This window comes from Streptopelia decaocto (assembly GCF_964273445.1).
Source record: "Streptopelia decaocto genome assembly, chromosome: 7".
In the NCBI taxonomy this organism is placed as follows: Eukaryota; Metazoa; Chordata; class Aves; order Columbiformes; family Columbidae; genus Streptopelia; species Streptopelia decaocto.
Window position 1 is genome coordinate 60,165,891 of NC_138661.1, and position 18,426 is coordinate 60,184,316.

General features: G+C 39.2%; 1 protein-coding gene across 1 annotated transcript in view; it reads right to left on the reverse strand.

Annotated features, from left to right (window-relative positions):
• Positions 1-8,919, reverse strand: part of SPON1 (spondin 1) — a 192,171-nt gene extending 183,252 nt beyond the window's left edge. The window contains exons 1-2 of the mRNA XM_082059584.1: positions 8,515-8,919; positions 1,672-1,778 (exon numbers count right to left, since the gene is read on the reverse strand). Coding sequence (XP_081915710.1) covers positions 1,672-1,778; positions 8,515-8,737 — 330 coding nt within the window. The 5' untranslated portion in view covers positions 8,738-8,919. The remainder of the gene's footprint in view (positions 1-1,671; positions 1,779-8,514) is intronic.
• Between the last annotated feature and the right edge of the window lie 9,507 nt (positions 8,920-18,426).

The window sequence follows — 18,426 nt, forward strand, 5'->3', positions numbered from 1 at the left end:
CTTAAACCTGTATCAACACAGGTAGAACTGGCGGGCACTCTCTGAATAAACTTCAGTTAATTGTGCTAATGTGGGATGAGCACAGTGAGTACTGTCTGTGCCACAGAAATACAAATTTAGTTATGCATAAAATTTGAAACACTATTCCGACTGGAATACTGATTTCAGATCACAATCCATAAAATAAAGCTAATTAAACAATCTTCTCTCCACTGACATCCATTGGACTTTTTTTTGATCTATATAAAATTGCCATTTGCATCCCACTCTGCTGAGTTCAAAATTCCTTTGTAGTTAAGCAAAACTTACTACGAGTTAGGCACATGCCTGGCCATAAAGGGAAAACTCAGGCCAAGTCTTTCCCAGTAGCCACAGCTACAGAGGCATTAACGACTGAAATATAGAAACGAATGGTGAAAAGTTTCTTTTAAAATAGATGAAGCACTGACATTTCTACTTTTTAACAGCTGCTGATGCTTTAATGTTAGCTTTTTCTAAAAACAAACAAACAAACAAACAACTCCCACCACACACACAAAAAAACAAACTAACAAACACCACAAACTGTCCATATTAAACAGACTTCTCCCAAACAATATTAGGAAATAATTTAATTTTACAGAAGATGGAGTTATTCTCCAACATCAAATAAGGTCTCACTTATTCTTAATTTTCTTACAAAAATGTATGAAAACCAGAAAGGGTCCTCTAGGCAAACTTAATAGGAAAACAGGGCAAACATGTATTGAGTTTGCACATTGTATTTTCTATATACAAGAGAACCCAGAGGCTTCAGGAAGAGATGCTAGGAGTAATTGATTTCTGTCTCCTTACAGATCACTAAAATTAGAACTTCTGATTATTTCCCTTGAAAACATGTAAATGCTTCTTTGAGGCAAATGAATTCTACCCACTATTAAAGTGAGTATCAATGTTATTACCTATCATGTAAATTATAACAATATAATTCGACAATATTTCTAAGTTTAGAAAGTCAAATAGCAAATGATATCTCATCTGAGAATCCAACAACAAACCTACATCATTTCTACCTACTTTCATAATTATGATGCGTATTCTCAATTCCAGAATTCCTTTCAGGCAATGTGATCTTGAAAGAGCTGGAAATACTATTTTGTGAATCACCACTTTGTATTCTGATGCTTTTAAAAATTATAAACAACATTTCATCTCACTGAATGTGTTTGTTAAGTAAAGTACTACTAAGCATCAATGAAACAGCAGAATCTGATTTATGACTGATAAAACAGTCATTACAGCCGTGGCAAACACTTCTCAAGAGTCATAATCTACATCTGAATGGAAAAAAAATCTAGGCAAAAAATACAAAAAGCAAAATGTGAATTAAACCATTTTCATAGTCACTTTTAATAACAAATTTAGGTGTCCTAGGCTTTATTTTAAATAATTGGTGCTCCTCAACAGTAAGAATGTGGGAAGGCAAGCTGAAGACAAGGTACAAAAGCCTCGACTTCTTGAAGAAGTTGCGTGGAATATAAAATATGTTGTGCTGTTCTCTTGTTAATATCTACAAATATTTATGCTTTCTTAAGCATAGTCTGCATTCCACTGTGTATATAACTTCTCCCTTTGAGCCAAGCACACAGTAAAGAAACTCCTAGAGATACAAGTCAAGGAAAATTCTCTTACCTGAAAAGCTCCTGCGTGATCTTCTTCTTTGTCACCTTCTTTTCCCTCCTTGAGAGCGATCAACGTGAATCCTCGAAAGTAAGCGGGAGTGGCAGCAGAAAGCGTCACTGGAATAGAATCAGAGAAATAATGAAAACACAACATTAATTGTGAAATCAGTCACTTGCACACCATTTCACAGTTCAGCCTGGAAGGTGTGTGTTTTAAGTTGATGTTAACAAAAGATAGAGCACAAACAACATGGAGCAGAGCCAGCCAGAACACAAAAATGTTCAGTCCAGTTTTCCACATAATCTGAAAAACACTGGCACAGTATGAAATACCCCAGCTATTTTTTCCCTCAACACACACAATCTCCCTCTTTTGTTTGTTTGTTTGTTTTGTTTGTGTTTTTTTTTGAAAGCAGATTGCTAATCTGCTCAGATTTACATCAGATTTACAAGAGGTTTATTTTATTCTTTGGGAGCGGGAACACAAGTGTTTGGTTTGGTCAGAGCGGGGGGGGGGGGTTGGTTTGTTTGTTGTTTTCTGTGTGTGTGTGTTTTGTGGGTTTTGTTTGTTTTTTAGATGTGAGGGAACAGCTGCTTTTGTCCTGCTCTGAGCATAGACAGGGATTTAGGCATTTTAGAGCACACAAAGTTTCTCTAGCTGCAAAGCAGGATGACCGTATCACCTGCTTCAACTCAGCTACACTCACCACAGTTCTCCAGCTGATGCAGATGTTCACTCTAAACCCATCCTTCCTCTCCCCCAACCTCAGGGATGAGCAGTACACAAAATTAAACTCGTGGCTAAAGCTGACGTCTAAATATTGTGCTGCCAGCTCCAACTGCCAAAGCATCTTGCACATCAGCAAAACACACTTCCCTCACACACCAGTCTGGACTGGGAAGGCAACACTGGATCCACCAGCAGAGAACAAATAACATGATGCTGACTAACCTGCTTTTTACCATGCTCAGCATCAGAATTACAACCCCATTTTCTGCCAGTGTAAGATACCTTTGCATGATTTTTCTATTTGCCATCATCAGTGTCTAAACACCCAGCAACATCTGAGCTATGTCAGCAGTGGCTCTTTTGAACACCATCAGAAACATGGAATGAGGCAGAGCTTTTAGGCACAACTTTTGGGGGAGTTTTAAAATTAGTAAACACTTTTCGACACCGTATAGGAACCCTTTTTGGAAACAGGAGGTAAACTTTAGGGAAAAAGATTTTTTAATTAAAGAAAGAGAGACAAAAAACAGGACTACTAATACTTTTAAGTAGCTTTTACTTTAAGCGTAATGCAGACAGCATTGCTTGTAGTACACTATTGTCACACTCTCAAACCCTAACTAACACAATAAAAACTGAAGACCACCCATAGTTTTAATGAGTGAACTGCAACTACCAATGCTGCTTCATAGAAGAGTATTCACAAGAGACTCTCTGTTGCACAAATAGGTCGAAACAAGTTATTAAAAATGACAAATTGCCCTTACAACATATGGATTTCAAAATACACCCAGAGTTCATTTGGAACATGTGGAGAGCTCTTTGATCTAGAAATTCAATAGTGAAAAAATATAAGATAGGATAGTTGAAGATTTCTAGCATTATACAGCTGTATGTGGGTCTAAAAAACATGGTGTTTGTACAAATACTTTTCTGACTACATGTGAGAAAAGGAGGATTGGAAGAATATGCATTTCAATATTTAATCTTTTGTGAAAGTGCCATGTTCAGACCTGTGCACCTGGAAACACTTGTACAAAACTAGAGTAGTGATGGGCAGAGTGGCAAATCTCCCAACTCTTAAGATTTTCAGCACACACTTAATTGTATGGAATTAAACCGTTAACCAATGATGAGGTTAAACCTCATCATTTTGGGGAAGAAAGAAACTTTCACATTTTATATAGATGAATTGAGTAGTAGCGTAATAGCATTAAAATTTCTGATTACATTTCTAAGTATTGCTCCAATTCATTAATAAATTATCTGCCCAATAATTAGTACTAACCTAATCTTGCAAACTTCTGCAGCTCTGTCTAAACGAAAATCCACCACCAGTCTCTCAGTTGCAGTAATTGAGAACAGCACGCTGCTGAACTCAACAAGGATGAACACATTACACTTGCTTGAACACTGATTCTTAGAAACTAATTGTCATAAATGTCTCTTACATGCAACAATTTTTCCATATATTATATGGAATTCAAAACTCTGAATCACTATGAGCAAAAGATTATACCAGAAATACTTAAATACTTATGCAAGCAAATAGAGAATCCAGCTGTGAATTGACTCAACAATTTTCATCATTTTCTTCACAAATTTACAGATCAAACCAAACAGTTTTCAAAATTCTAAACAAAACACCTGCCTATAAAATAGAGGATAGCCGAAATGCTACAAAAGCCATCATGGAAAAAAAAAAAAATGGTAATTCCAAAGCCTGACTCATAGTTTTTGAATGCCTGGGGTCAGCAATACTCATGCTGTGGTTGCACAGTCATTTCATCCCAGAATAAATCCAGGCTTCCTCCAACATGAGTGATCCTGCCCTCTCCACCCCACACTGCTTGTACAGCAGCCACATCCAGGCAGCTGTGCCGGCAGCTGAACCAGGGAACACATCCAGCTGAAAAGTAGCACAAGTTCAGCTGGGTCCAGTCCCTGGGAGGCCACACTGTGCAGCCCAGAAGTGCTTCTGCCAGAGCTGGGGACACCCAGGTACAAGTGAGGGGTCGGGAGGGTGATGACCTTCAGGAGCAGAGTGGACTTGCATGGTATTTAAGTGCCCGTGAAATCTCAGTGTAAAGATACAAAGAAGAAGGTGTGCTTGGCTCACCCCTGAGCTAGACCAGAACATTAACACTGGAGCTGAAAAGATTTTGGTCAGTTCTCTGAACTAGCCAGTGTGCCAAGATACCATGGCAGTGCAAGGCTTTATTTGAAGCACTCCTGAACACAGCACCTTATTCTGGTGATGGTTCTGTGGCCACTGAACCAATTGTTTTGGCACAGAAGGAGACTCATGTGGCATGGGCAGCAGTGGGAAGCTGTCAGACTACAACAGGTTTTCACAAGAAAAAGCAGCTGCTCATTGCAGAAGAGTTGAGAGACCTTCTTGGGCTAAACTCTGCCACTTTAAAGAACACCTGAGTATCACCCTCCATTCACATTAATTAACATTCATTGAACAATACCAACTTCCTGTAACAATCAGTTAAATCTCAGTGCAAGTCTCAAAGTTAAGGATCTCACTTTAAAGAGATTATGTATCAACAATTACTTTTGTCTGCTTCCAACCCCTCCAGCAAACCTCTCGTTACCTTACAAGTTGCACTTTGGCAAACACCTTCAACACACTCTTCTTTCCTCAGAGTCCCCAGCCAAAGGTGGGGTGATCAAAGCAACTGGTCCTTTGGTTTCAGGCAGGAAATCTGACTTTCCACATCCTACACTACGGCACATCCTGTTTGTATATTGCACAAGTACCAACAAATACAATTTTAATATTTCCTTTTATCCACTATAAAGAAACTCCATGTTTCACAAATTAAGTATAGAAAAGAGTGTTTGCATGTTGAGGGGAAGAAAGAAAAAAAATATTTATTAGAAGTCCACAAACCAGTACAATGGAGCAGTGTAACATTAACTGAGCTTGTCCTTGAAAACTAAGAAGGTGACCAGACATACAAGTGAAAATTCCATTAAAACCAGGAACAGTATCCACACAGAAGGTATATCCAAGGACTATACTAGTCAAATCTTCATTTTCTTCATCAGAATAGCAATTTCATGATATTATGGAGGAAACTATGTACATTGCTTGTTAGCACGTGAAATGGACATATTATTGCCTTTTTTTAAAAGCCATTTCATCTACATTTTTAACAGGATGAAACTCCACCCATTTTTCATGGAAATCTCATGCAATCATTAATCTAACTGTACAGATCAATAAAGCTAGGACTAAGTACTTTCAAGGATCATTACCTCATACACCATCTAAACTTAAGGCTCATTTGCGCCCTTTGAATGCAATGGGACCATTGACCTTCAGTGGGAGCAAAAGCAGCTACATCAAGGTCTAAGTTAACCAGCGGGTAGGAGAGGACCTCAATCCCAGGATGGTGTGCCCACAAACCTGGTACTACGAGAAGACCTGGCCATCACATGCATTGGCTGCCTGCTCCAACAAGGTGAGAGGCAACAATATTGCAGCCTGAAAGACCAGGCAGATAAAGGCCCCTTGCAGGCTACAGCATCAAGAGTCTCAAATAAGATGCTAGAAATCGGTCATGTTAGACATTAGGGACAAAAGAATGATGGGTCCTCAGCTCTATTGCTACTTCAGTTTTAACTGTCTGAGGCAGGAGACAGTGTCTTTATTTCCTGCTGCTGGTGTTTGCAGACCAGAGGAGGTGTCTACTCATTCAAAGAGGTTACTCAGTGCTCAGAGCCATTTTCCTCTATCACAGCTCCAGAGAGGTGGAAAACCCAGGCTTCCATACACACAGATCTACCCACAATTTCCCCTTAGGGCAAATAGAACCTGGTTGATTTAAGGGTGAGTAAGTGCAGGGAAGCCACAAAAATTTTGCGAAAGGCACATGGCAGCTGTGAAGTGTGGTCTCCTGATTCCTGCACTGCAGGAGTGCTGCAGTGTTTCCTCCAGTCATTGCAGTTTGAGAGTCTTACATGGTTGCCAGGTCAACCAGTGATCAAGAGAGTCACAAACATAAATGGATGCCTCTACACCATCAATTTGGTGGAGTGTGGCATTTGTACATACAGTTAATTCCTGTGTTATCCACCTTGCATAAATACTAGTTTATTCTAGGAACCCACTAGGAAATGTGCCAAGGATCCAGATTGCATTAAATCAAACAGGGGCCATGGAAACAAGCACATTTGGCTCCAACACAACGGAAGTTGTGCAAATCTTCTGCAGTGTTGTACATCTAGTAATTCACAGATAAAAAGCCCTACAAACCTGCCACAATCCTGCATTTCTGTATCATTAGTTGGATTTTCTAACCTTTGTATAAAACAATAATATAGTTCCAGTTGTAGTGAGAATTTCTTTTGAAAATGATCTCTTGAAACTTTCTCTAAAGCTGTTAAACTATTGCGTAGATAATGCATATGTTATGGTGACATTTACTTACATTCTTCCAACAATTCAAAAAGTGTCCTTAAATTACTATCTAGATAAGCTTATATACCACCTGAACACTTACATCTTAAATACCAAAAACAGGGCACATATTTTGATGTACATTTCAACTTCTTACTGTTAGCTGTGATTTTCTCTCTTCCAAGAAGATACAGCATTGTAATATGATTTTTTTTAATTTAGTTCCTAATGCTAAACCTTAATTTCTCCGCAAAATTAGTTCTGCTAATTCATCTAGGAGTTTCTCTCCTATATTTCCATAAAATAGAAACTTCTTTGGTAGGTAACTGAAAATATCCAATAATGCTGTCACAGAAGTAAATTCCAAAACTTTTAAAGAACATTCACATCTATCACTGTCAAAGAACTTGACACTTGTCTTTATCCTGCTTTGTAGAAGTTTGAAACTGACACGCAACATGAAATCTTTTAGACTCAAGAAACTAAGCCTAATGTCTAGAACGGTTAACTAGTTGTGGGAAACGTGCATTTCCTCATACCACAATAAAATAAACAATTATTGAGAAAAAATAAATATCAAAAATCATGCAAAGTTACAGGCCAATACTCAAAACAGGTTAATCACAGCTGCAGATATATTTTTCAGCCTTTAAGAGAATATGATGATCATGCTATATGCAAACTTCTTTCTCCCTATCTATACCAAGATTGCCATGTTCATGCCATGGGAAAACATTGCTTTTTACACTGCATCTAAGGTCAGTCAAGAGAAACACTAAGAAGAAACTCTCAAAGTTTGTTTTCCAAAGTGATGCCTATTAAGTACATTATTTATGGTACCTAAAAACATCCAAATTATTTCAAAATACTTTTAAAATACAAAGTTAACAGTATACACCAAGAAGATTTGTTTCCAAAGGCGTTACATGGTGAGGCAGGACAAGTAACCAAAAACTGCCTTTGCCTATTGATTAGAAAAATACGCTGAAATGTGCTTTGGAACTTAATTTCAATGATTATATGTGAAACACTCCGCGAGAAACTAATGTCTCCACTTCTTATTTACAGTGGTCATTAGCACCATCTTTGCCTCTTTCCTGTTTGAACCATCTGTTCATTTCCTCCCTCTCCCCACCTCCCGCCCCCTAAAAAAATAGGAGGGTGGGATAAACATAAATGGAAAATGTGGGAAGTTGGCAGCATGCTGCATCACTGTTTGCCCATATGCTAACTCATTATATTAACATTCATATTTCAGGGCAAGAGCAATTAGCTCCCAGTTTTCTCTCCTTCCTGCTTTATGTTAAAGCTTCTCCTGTTCACTGTGTTACATTTAAAGGGAAAGGAAGAAATCCCATAGAAGTAGGTAAACGAGGGAAGAGGGTGTGCTTTGTACCACATCAACTTGTGATCTTGTGCTAACACTGAGCAGGCAGAGAGGATTGAGAAATGAAAGGAAATTCCTCTTAATACTGAGTTAGTGTTTGGGAGCAAAGCGATACTGTGAAATCCAACTCCCTCTCACTTGTCATGAAAGCATCCCCAATAAAGTAATGTGTGGGAGTATATTACCCTGTCTTAACCCACACAGTCACACACACACACGCCAAAAGGGATACAGAGATGACAGGCAGAGACATGTTATAGTTTCAGAGACACTTGTCCTGACCATTATCGCTAGTATCGGCAGTAGAGGATGGCCAACTTACCCCGGTAACTGTTTCCAGGCTTGTAAAATTCTGGATCGCCCTCTACCCTGAGGCTAAATTCATTATACCCTTCCCTCCTGGTGCCTTGGGCTCGCAGGATCCGGCTGCAATATCCCTCGGATTTCGCGGCTTTCTCCAAGGTTTCGTCAGAAAAACCCTTCGCCACCAAGGGGAAAGTCAACGCCAGAAGCCGCAGGGCTAGAGGCTGCAGATGCGCTCCCATCCTCGGCGCTCCCAACAACTTTTTATCGGCGGGGCGGTGGCGGTGCCGGGGAGCCGGGTGGCGAGGGGAGCCGGGCCCGGGGGGCGGGCAGGGCGGGCAGCACAGGCAGGGGAGGCAGCGCTCGCTCAGCCCCAGCCGGCAGCGGCCCCCAGCATGAGGCTGCCAGGTCGGAGGGACCGGCTGAGCGGCTGCCGGGGAGAGGGAGGGAGGGAGGGGAAAAGCAGGGAGGGGGCAGAGAGAGAGGGGAGGGGAGAGAAGGAGGGAGGGAAGTCTGATCTTGCCCAGATCCCGAAGTGAAGTGCTGTTTTGTTTCAGAGCGTGTGATTAGCAGCTCGGTAATGTTTATTTAGCCGAGCTGCATTCACAGGGTTTGGTGAAGAGCAGGGGGACGCTGCTGTCTCCCAGACACCCAACGCAGCGGCGGGGAGCGCTGCTGTCGCTTGCGCTAAGCCCACAGACCTGACATTAATCACCCGCATTCCTGCCAAAGTCTATAGTTACTGTAGGGATAACAAGGCTCAAAGAATTTCCCGAAACCCCACCACCCCCTATCTTTCTCCAAACAACAGACAGGGTAAACATTATCAACTAAATCAGCGCAGATGGTCCAAGACAAGCGCTTGCTCTCTGCACGCTTGATGAGCAAGGAGCATCGGCTGCAGCTTCTCGGGTGTGAGCATCTCGAGTGCCACAGAGGAGACAGATGTGGAGAGATGATGTGCCAGAAACACGAGATCCATTTCTACATCAACCTGCAACTGTGCATACCAGAGTTGCAGGCTGTGTAAGTGTACATGCAAGCACAGAATATACAACAGCTGTGAACACACCTAGGTGAACACAGGAGCTCTGCTCCCACACTCAGAAAAATTCAAGCAGATGCAAGGAGAGAGCAAATCTCATTATTTCTCCTTTACACAAGGCACACTGAGGCACAAGGATGCTTATCTAAATCCACAAAATAAGTCCACAGCAGTTGGGAAAAAAGCTAAGGTAGACCCCAGGGTCATTAACTCCAGGGTTTTGAGCCCTAAATGCTGCTCTTCTTTCCCTCCCTCCCTCCACTGCTCTTTAAGTGGAGGGAAAAGTTGGAAAGGTATGTCCTTGATCAGGACCTGAATACTTTCAGGATGCCAGATGTACAAGTGGGCACAAACCCCTTTCTAACCACTTTCTCTGGGACAAGACTGTAGCAGATTGATGAATACAACCACATTTAAGCAGAACTTCCAAGAAGTATGTGAAACAGCAAGCAGCTTGAAACCCTTCTGGCACCTCCTAAGGCATTTTCTAGTATCAGATCTGTACATTTTTGGGTTCCAAACTTACCTGTGGAAGTTGTTTGGTGATAACATATTCTTGTATGCCAAATAAAGGTGTTTCTTTCTTAAAGTCTCAGTGAGGATGCTGAATCTTTTATTTTCTGGAAGATTAATTGCCAAGAGCTTTGATACTGTAAGCTTGTGTATATTTTAGTCTCTGTTACGTGTTTATAAATAATTCAAACCAGTACATCCTCAAAATATATTTTCAGTAAAAATAGTTTTAGCAGTTGGATGAGATTTTAGCTTTTGTTGCAAACAAGGAGTTATTGACAGTGACCATCCATATGCTTGTGAAGAGGTGGCAGTCAAAGCTCTTGTAACCACACTGAATGGTAACATCCAATTCTTAAGCACACACCTACTTAGGCACCTGCAACACTGGATGTGGTACCACCTACATTGCTTCTGCCAGACCGCTGGGAGAGCCAGGCTGGCTGTACAGACTTCTGCTGCTGAGAAAAGGGTTTGACTATGGAAGGATAAATGGTCTTTCCATCACAAGTTGCTTTTCCTGTTCCTCTTGTCCTGCTGGAATTAAGTAGAAAGAGCAATCCTGACTTTCCAGTGTAATCTCTCAGGTCACCTCCCTCCACTCAATCCTCTTTCTTCACAGCCCCACCTCCCATCCAACCTTATGAGGGCATCTCGATCTATTGTCTTTAGGGCAATATTCAAGTCTGCTTTTGCTAGTGAACCTTTGAGTTGGCTTGGTTATGCAGATATTTCGTTGCATGCATCCAAAGACTCATGTTCAGTTAGGTAATTAAGTGACTACAGTTCAGCAATGTCATAGACTTCTGGGGATCATTTGACCGCCATGTTCAGCTCATTTATTTTACGAGAACAAGGTTCACTTTATCCAGGTTCTTCAGTCAAATTTATCAGTGAAGAAAAGCAAACACATATGACACTGAAAATGCCAAGACAACTGTAACCATACTGGTATAAGATGCCAGTCAATTTGCCTCATTCTCCATAGTTGACTTGTCATTTCTTTTGCCGAGAGTGATTGAAAAGCAATTACCTAACTGCAACATTCACGGCAGGAACCACACATGCTTCTCCACAATCTGCCTTTGTTCTGAGCCAGAGTTCTGCATTCTAACTCAACACTCCTCCAAGGATTTAATTTTGGTTCCTCTTCACAAGTTTTTTGGTTTCATATGGTACCAAACTAATTAAAAGTTAACTAATTCATCATCAGCATCTATTGACTTATTAAACTTACAATAGATCCTATATCTCTTTTATTAATCCCTGACTTGGTGTGGCCTGTTTCTTCTAGTTTCTTTTTTGTTTAAAAGCTAAAGTGTTAGAAAGGTTCCTAGAAAGGTATAATACCATGTGTCTTGTTAAAAGTGAATGCTTCAACTTAGCAACTGATACAGATAAGTTAACTTGCACTGCCTCCAGCCATGAAATGAGTAATTTGTTGTACAGACAGTTTAGAATATGGGTAATGCCATTAAGCATGGGCATTCTCAGGGGTTTCTATTTGTTCTACTAATTAGTGTGTGTTTGCCTAAAGCATCCAGAATGATGTATCAGTGAAAGAGGCATGTGAACTGATGAATCCAACCATCCATGTCAAATTTAACAGAGAAAGCTTCGTATCTTAGAGACTGCAGTGCTGCTTTTCTTTGTGTACTTTCTGGGATGAATAAAGTTGCTGTCCATGACTATTAGCCATAACAATCATTGCTGGGGTAATATTGCATTTGATAGAGCTGTAATGGTTGGCAGAAACTCTCTTCCCTCCCCTTGCTCCCACAGAGTGAGCTTTCCTAACAAACAAAAGCATTGCACAAGATCTGCAGTCTTTCTTACTTTTTGCTTTTCCAATAAATGTCATTTTTTAAATGGCATTTCAGTAGAGTGTACTAACTACTGACAAATATCCCTGCATTTATTGGAATATATTGTAGGTGGCATTTCAAACTTTCTCTTTCCTTACGCTTCTATGATTTCAAATAGCTATTTGAAATCTTGGGAATTACCTACAAAGCAACAATATGCAATGCAATGCTTAGTTACGCAATACCTGATTTTAAGGCCCTTAGCCCACAACCTAAACTTCAGGTAAATTGATTAAAAGTCTATTAGACCCCTTAGGAGAGTTAGTTCACAGCGCAGAGACCAATAGACTACTCAATAAGAAACATCAAGGTGTCAGGTATCCCAAATCTCATGGCCATCAGATGCCTGATAACTTCAGTGGGCTGTAGGATTCACCTTCCCAAACACAGGAGCTAGAAGCTCAAGCCTAGCTTTAATATATTATATAAATAAAGATAGTAATAACAGCGAGAGAATACATCTCTTTCAAAAGATGGCTGGCAAGAATTATGCCTACTCTTTTACACAAGAGCTGGTGATTAAAGTATTCATTTAGGATGTCAGAGAGACACGGGTTTCAATTGCTTGCTTGCTTCACAGGTATTCAAATCCTTATCTCTCACTTCTCAGAAAGTTTCTAACTGTGAAGATCTAAGTCTTCTAGAAGCACCCTCAGCCCCTTATGGAAATGTTAGACTTCCTTCTGAAGTTGAGCCAAAGCTCAAATGAATAGCTGGAGAGGAAAGTGAGGGTACTCTATCAATTAAGATGCATTGTCTAGAGAATGATATCCAGGGTGCATTTTCTTCCTCAGGAGAAATTAATTGTATTGGTATCAATAGTTATTCAGTATTTAGGTGATTGCCTAGCATTGGAAGTTTACAGTAAGTGCATTCTGAACACCACTACCAAATTAAGAGACATAAGATCTTCTCCTCATGACCTGCATGTTTAGCTGCTCATCAATGCCAAGACAGAGGATACTTCTGTTCAGGCAAAGCAAGAGTGCATCAGATGACTGACAAATAGCATTGCTAAATAATCTGCAATAAAACCTTTGGTGACTGGGAAGGTAAGCTGGGAAATTGAGGACTGCATTTTCTAATATGCCTATCCTATTTTTAGACCTTTATGTCTTACTGTAGATCTAGCTACTGGTCTAATTTGCATCTCTATCTCCATTCACCCCCATCAGCAGTCACAGTCAGTTTTTCTTAAACAAGATAAAAACTTCCTTTATTGATTTAGATGGAATAATAATCTCATTGCTACTAAAATTCCCCTCTATCTACAGTGAGGATAAGGTTCTTCTAATACCAGTTAGTCCATGCTGTCTTTGAAGCCTGTTTAGAAAAAGATCTAGAGATATCTGTTGTCCTAATAGACAAAGGAAAAGGCTTGGAAGACATTTTAAATGATTTCTTATGGCTCTTTGGCACTATTCACAACTTCCTTTCTCTTAGGAATCTAAGTTGTGAAAAGTAATGACAGTAAATGTTTGCAGAGGTCTGTTCACCATTTATAGTACTGTCAGTCAATACAATGCATCTCCAATATTAAACTTCCCAGTAACTCAATTACATTTGCCTGTTCAGTCATGTGTGTCTTCAACATATTTTTATACTGACAATACAGAGAGTTTTCATTTCTAACACTTATTATAGAAATATTTGGTTCCTGACACGATGAGAATAGCATCGTATTATTAGAGAAACCCTGAAAAGCTGAGAGAAACAGAGGAAGAGAGAAAAGCTCTGTTAAGGCTGCTTTTGGGCTTAACTGGGACAACAACTAAATGAAGCTGGAAAACTGTTGGACAAAACATATATTTGAAATGGCACAGAGGGCACAAAAGATGTAGAAAGTCTTGCCAAGCACCCTGGGTAACACAGGCAGAACAGGATTTGAGCTGAGGCTGCTCTTGAATGGATCTTTCAAGCTCAAATGTTGACAGAAACTCATCTTCCACACTCAGTCTATTTTGGTGAGGAGGTTTACTAAGGAAAGACACAGGCATCTTGGAATATTTAAACTCAGGATTCCTTCCAGTACTATAGAGTAAATATGTTCTTTAAAAAAAAAAAATAATCTCTCCCTTTATCCCACACAACAACTCAAGAGCTATCTTGGGAATCCCTAAGAACTCCCAAGAGCAGATTAAACAGAAAAGGTTTTTCTAAGCCCAGCATGAGGCTTCATTTGCTCTTAAAGAAATTCATTGCTGCAAACCTAGAGCACCAGCAATTTCTAGGTCACATTTCCTCCAATTACACATGACTGCCTCCCTCACCAGTCCCTGCCTTTAAAAACAGCCCAGTTTCCGTGGCAGGGGAAGAGGAGACATGATCCCTAGTGCTCCCCCTCTAGTGCTCATGCCAGCCCCACCTGCTGCACCTCAACCAGGTGTCCACCACGGCTGCCTTGCAATGGTCCCATCACCGTGTCCATAGCCATAACCTTTCATCACAGAGTAAAAGTTCAGCTCTTAAAAACCACACACAACAAACAAACAAAACAACACCCAAATAAACAACAACAAAACACAAAAAAATCCCCGCACCAAAACAAAACACGCACCACCACCACCCCCAGACAAACAAAAAAATCACACAACCCACAAACAAATAACAACAAAAACCAACCAAACAAAAAAAACACCACACATACAACTAAGTTCATCTACTGTCCTTCCAAACTAAACCAAACAACGATAGGACTGCAAGGGTTTATGTTAATTTAAAAAACTTAATCCCAACCTAAAATTCAGCATCTTGGTAATTTATTCAATCACCTTTCACTGATTTTACATTTTTGCTGATTCTCTTGCATTAGCTTTGACTTCAGTGCCTCTAACTTGACCAAATCTGGCTAAAATAGTAATGAACAATGATCAAACTGAATTCAGCTTTTCAGCATCTTTGCTACTTAGACTTCATTATTCAGCATTTTCTTATCACCATATCTTAGCTTTTGAATTGCTCAACACCTGTAGATTGGCTGTTGCTTTGACCTGCTCACCCTGCATTTTTATTCCACTAAGACATGTGATTTATGTGATAAAGCTCCTGGGTTTTTTTGGTAGCTGAATTCTGAGAGTTGGAAGGAACTTTCAAGAATGGCCAGGATAAAAATTCAGGGCAAATATTAAAAGAAATTCAATTTTGCATACAGGAGAATTCCTTTTTTTACTGATTCCCAGGCTGGACATTTTTCCTGGAAGAACATGAAAGGCATTTTGTGCAGTCAAAGAAAATGACTCATTGTATCTGGACAAGTAATTTATAAAAATATTCACCAAGCTCTGTGTATGCCTATTATTTATTTAATCAATCCATACTTCTAAAAAAGTTATAGTGATATAGTAAAAAATTAAAGATTCAATCAACTCTGATACTAGTATTCTGATAAGGAGTAAATTACATAAATACTTGCCAAGACTACAATAGCAATTCAATCTTAAATGTGGAAAGAAAATGCTCTTGTGAAGTAACACACCCCATCAACACAAACCAAATAATTACATCATCTTCAAAGACCAAAAACCTTCCCAGAACCTGCAAAACAACAACAACCCCCTCCTAACAAATAGATGGCATGAATATGAAAAATTCTTTGGCATTTCTGGCACTAACCATGAAATCGAGACAGAAGAAAACAGAAGAAAACATAAATATAAAGTGATGCCATCAGCGAACTCACTGACACATTTCCACACTGGGACTATAATTCAAGCATGCTGATGTTTGCAAAATAGAGTCATCTCCCCAAGCAAGCTTTTTACAACAACCTCCTGCTACGTGTTAGGAATTTATTTTCTCCATGTTCTCCTGTTGGATTCAGTAGCCCTTCTTCCTTTTAAAGAAAATATTTATTATAATGTTGGACTGATGCATTTTTTTTTTTCATATATCATTAGATGGCAGATTTATTTGAACCTCAGACTGTCAACTGCAGCACTTCTGTAGTTTACAGACTGTTGACACTTCCATTACAAGACCCATTTTCCCTGGGAATCTAAATCAGCTACTTATATCTCCATCTGACATCAGCAACATACTACGAAGGAGAGAGTGTGGTCCAGTTGAGAGTGCAGGACTGAGAAGGGACCTGCATTTCAGAATGTATTCTGTCACTGAACAGCTGGGCTGAGTCTGAGCTCACAAAGTCTCTCCATAGCTCAGTTCCCTATCAGGCAGGATAGCAGAATATCTTTGTCAAGCACTGAGATCTACAGATAAGATCATGACCTAAGAATAGCTAATACCTGCATATTATTACTGCAGGCAACGTTAAAAGCTCTACAAGTATTAGAACATTGTTTAAAGCAGGTTTTGGATGCTGAATGTTTTTTTTTAGGAAGTTTTCTTTCAGTGTATTTGTGCAATTCACAGTTATGCCAAGTATTGCCAGATATTCAAGTGGGACACTAGGAATGCAGATGAAGAACAGATAGTCACTATCCAGAGACTCTCTGCAGAGAGATTCTGCAATTTGGGATATCAGAAAAAAGACAATAGTTCTCCAATAATGTTTCTTAAATCTCAGATTTCCAGTTCAAATATTAAAGGACCCTTGGGAAACCTTTCAAATATTTGCAGACTAATTTCTTCTTCATATCAAAAGAAGTTTTGTGGCTGCAATGTAGAAAAGAATCCAAACTATCTAACAGCAAATGAGTAAAAATTACATATATGAAAAACTTTCAAATATGTGTATTCATATACAAGGCGGGGGGAATCATATGTTAAAATATTTCTTGCTTGGTAAACAGATGGAAGATCAAATAAGCAAAAGTACTATGCTAACAATGTACCTCATTGAGGGTTCTGTGGACATGTCATCTTATTTTATTTGTCCTCAGTACATAAGGTTAAAATTGCAAGCTGGTAATGCAAAACAGGATTTGTGGGAGGAGGAAATCTCTTTTCCCAGACCAGCTGGTGTAGCTGAAAAAAAAATGGACAAACATTCAAACACACCAGCCCTTCTGCAGGTCTGAAAAAGAGCTATTTTACAAAGCTAGATGCATGTTGACAACAATTTCTCAGAGTTTAGTCAGCTACATGTTCATTACTCTATCTCTGTGCAGAAAGGTAATTGATACCTATGAAGTAAAGAGAATGTTAGAAGGAATGAAGGAGGGAGGTGTTAGAAAGAGAGGAGGAGGGTGATAAGTAGGTGAAAAAGAGAGTTATGTTATAGCCTACAGAATAAACAGAAGTTAGTGTGGGAGAGGAATACCAGGGTGTGCCATAAAACAACTTCTCTGAGCTCCCGGGTTTCTGTGTCCCACAAGCTACATTTTAGTTTGCAGGCTCAAATTTGGAAAGTATTTTGCTAGTTTACCTTGATGATAAGAACAGAGAGACAGTTTTCTGAGAAAAGTTTGGAAATAGCAGCCGAGAGTCTTGTCATTTATAGATCTCCCCAAAGAGGTTCACCTGGTGTGCTGGGAAAGATGTCACTGTCTTGGAGACAGAATCTATTAGTAACTACAAGCAAAGTAATGGCTGGTAATTTGCCAACAAATTAGTTGGTTTTGGCTTTGTCTTTTGTTTGGTTGGGGTTTGTTGTTTTATTTTTCACATCTTTTGCCTGAGCGCAGGCAATGAAGTCTGACAACCTCCAGACTGCAGCTCTGCAAACTCACAGATTCATTTGGAATACTTCTGAGTGAATCAGAAAATCTATGAAGATAAATTCTGGACACTGAAATGCATACACTTTTCTAACCCCACCCTCAAAAAGCCTAGAATCCAATACATTTATTAACTATATATCTGTTTATCTCTGGATTTCTTGAACTATGTGTCCCAACTTCTTCTGTGCAAAGCAAAATATCATCTAATACCATATTTGATCAATCCTCTTAAGTCATTATGATCTTTTGATCATTACTCAGCACCGAAAGTATGAAAATCAAGTGTAGAACACATGTCCAAAAATATTGGGTTTTATACCTTTTTTCTATGTGCATAACAAAAAAGTTTTGCTGCTAGTAAAATATACATCTTTTTAAAAATCTACATTATTCAGTGCTGATAAAAATTGTCTGCAATATTGAGTGCAGGTTAACAAAGGCCTTTAGATGATGTGTAGTGTTTCCACAGTCACACAGGGAAAAGCACTAAAATTCTTGAGATAACTATAACAAAAGGCAGGCAGTATTAATGGGTTTTAGCAGATTAAATAATCTTTTCTGATATATATCATAGTCCATGCTGTATCAAGATACAGAAAAAGTGAATAAATGAAGTTACTGTAGTTTAGATAATTATGGTAATTATTTACATCCATTAATTCTTAGACAACTGACAAAGTACTGTATTACTCACTCTTGCGCTAACACAACAATGTAAAAAAGAAAATTGATTGTGTACATAGGTACATATATACCAATCATAATGCAAAAAATCCTGATACTATAGATAGTATTTGTGGGTTTGTATTTGTTTCTTTGGGGACAAACATGGAGGCAATTAATTATTTTTTTCAGCTTTCATTCCTTGTATCCCCATAACACATAGA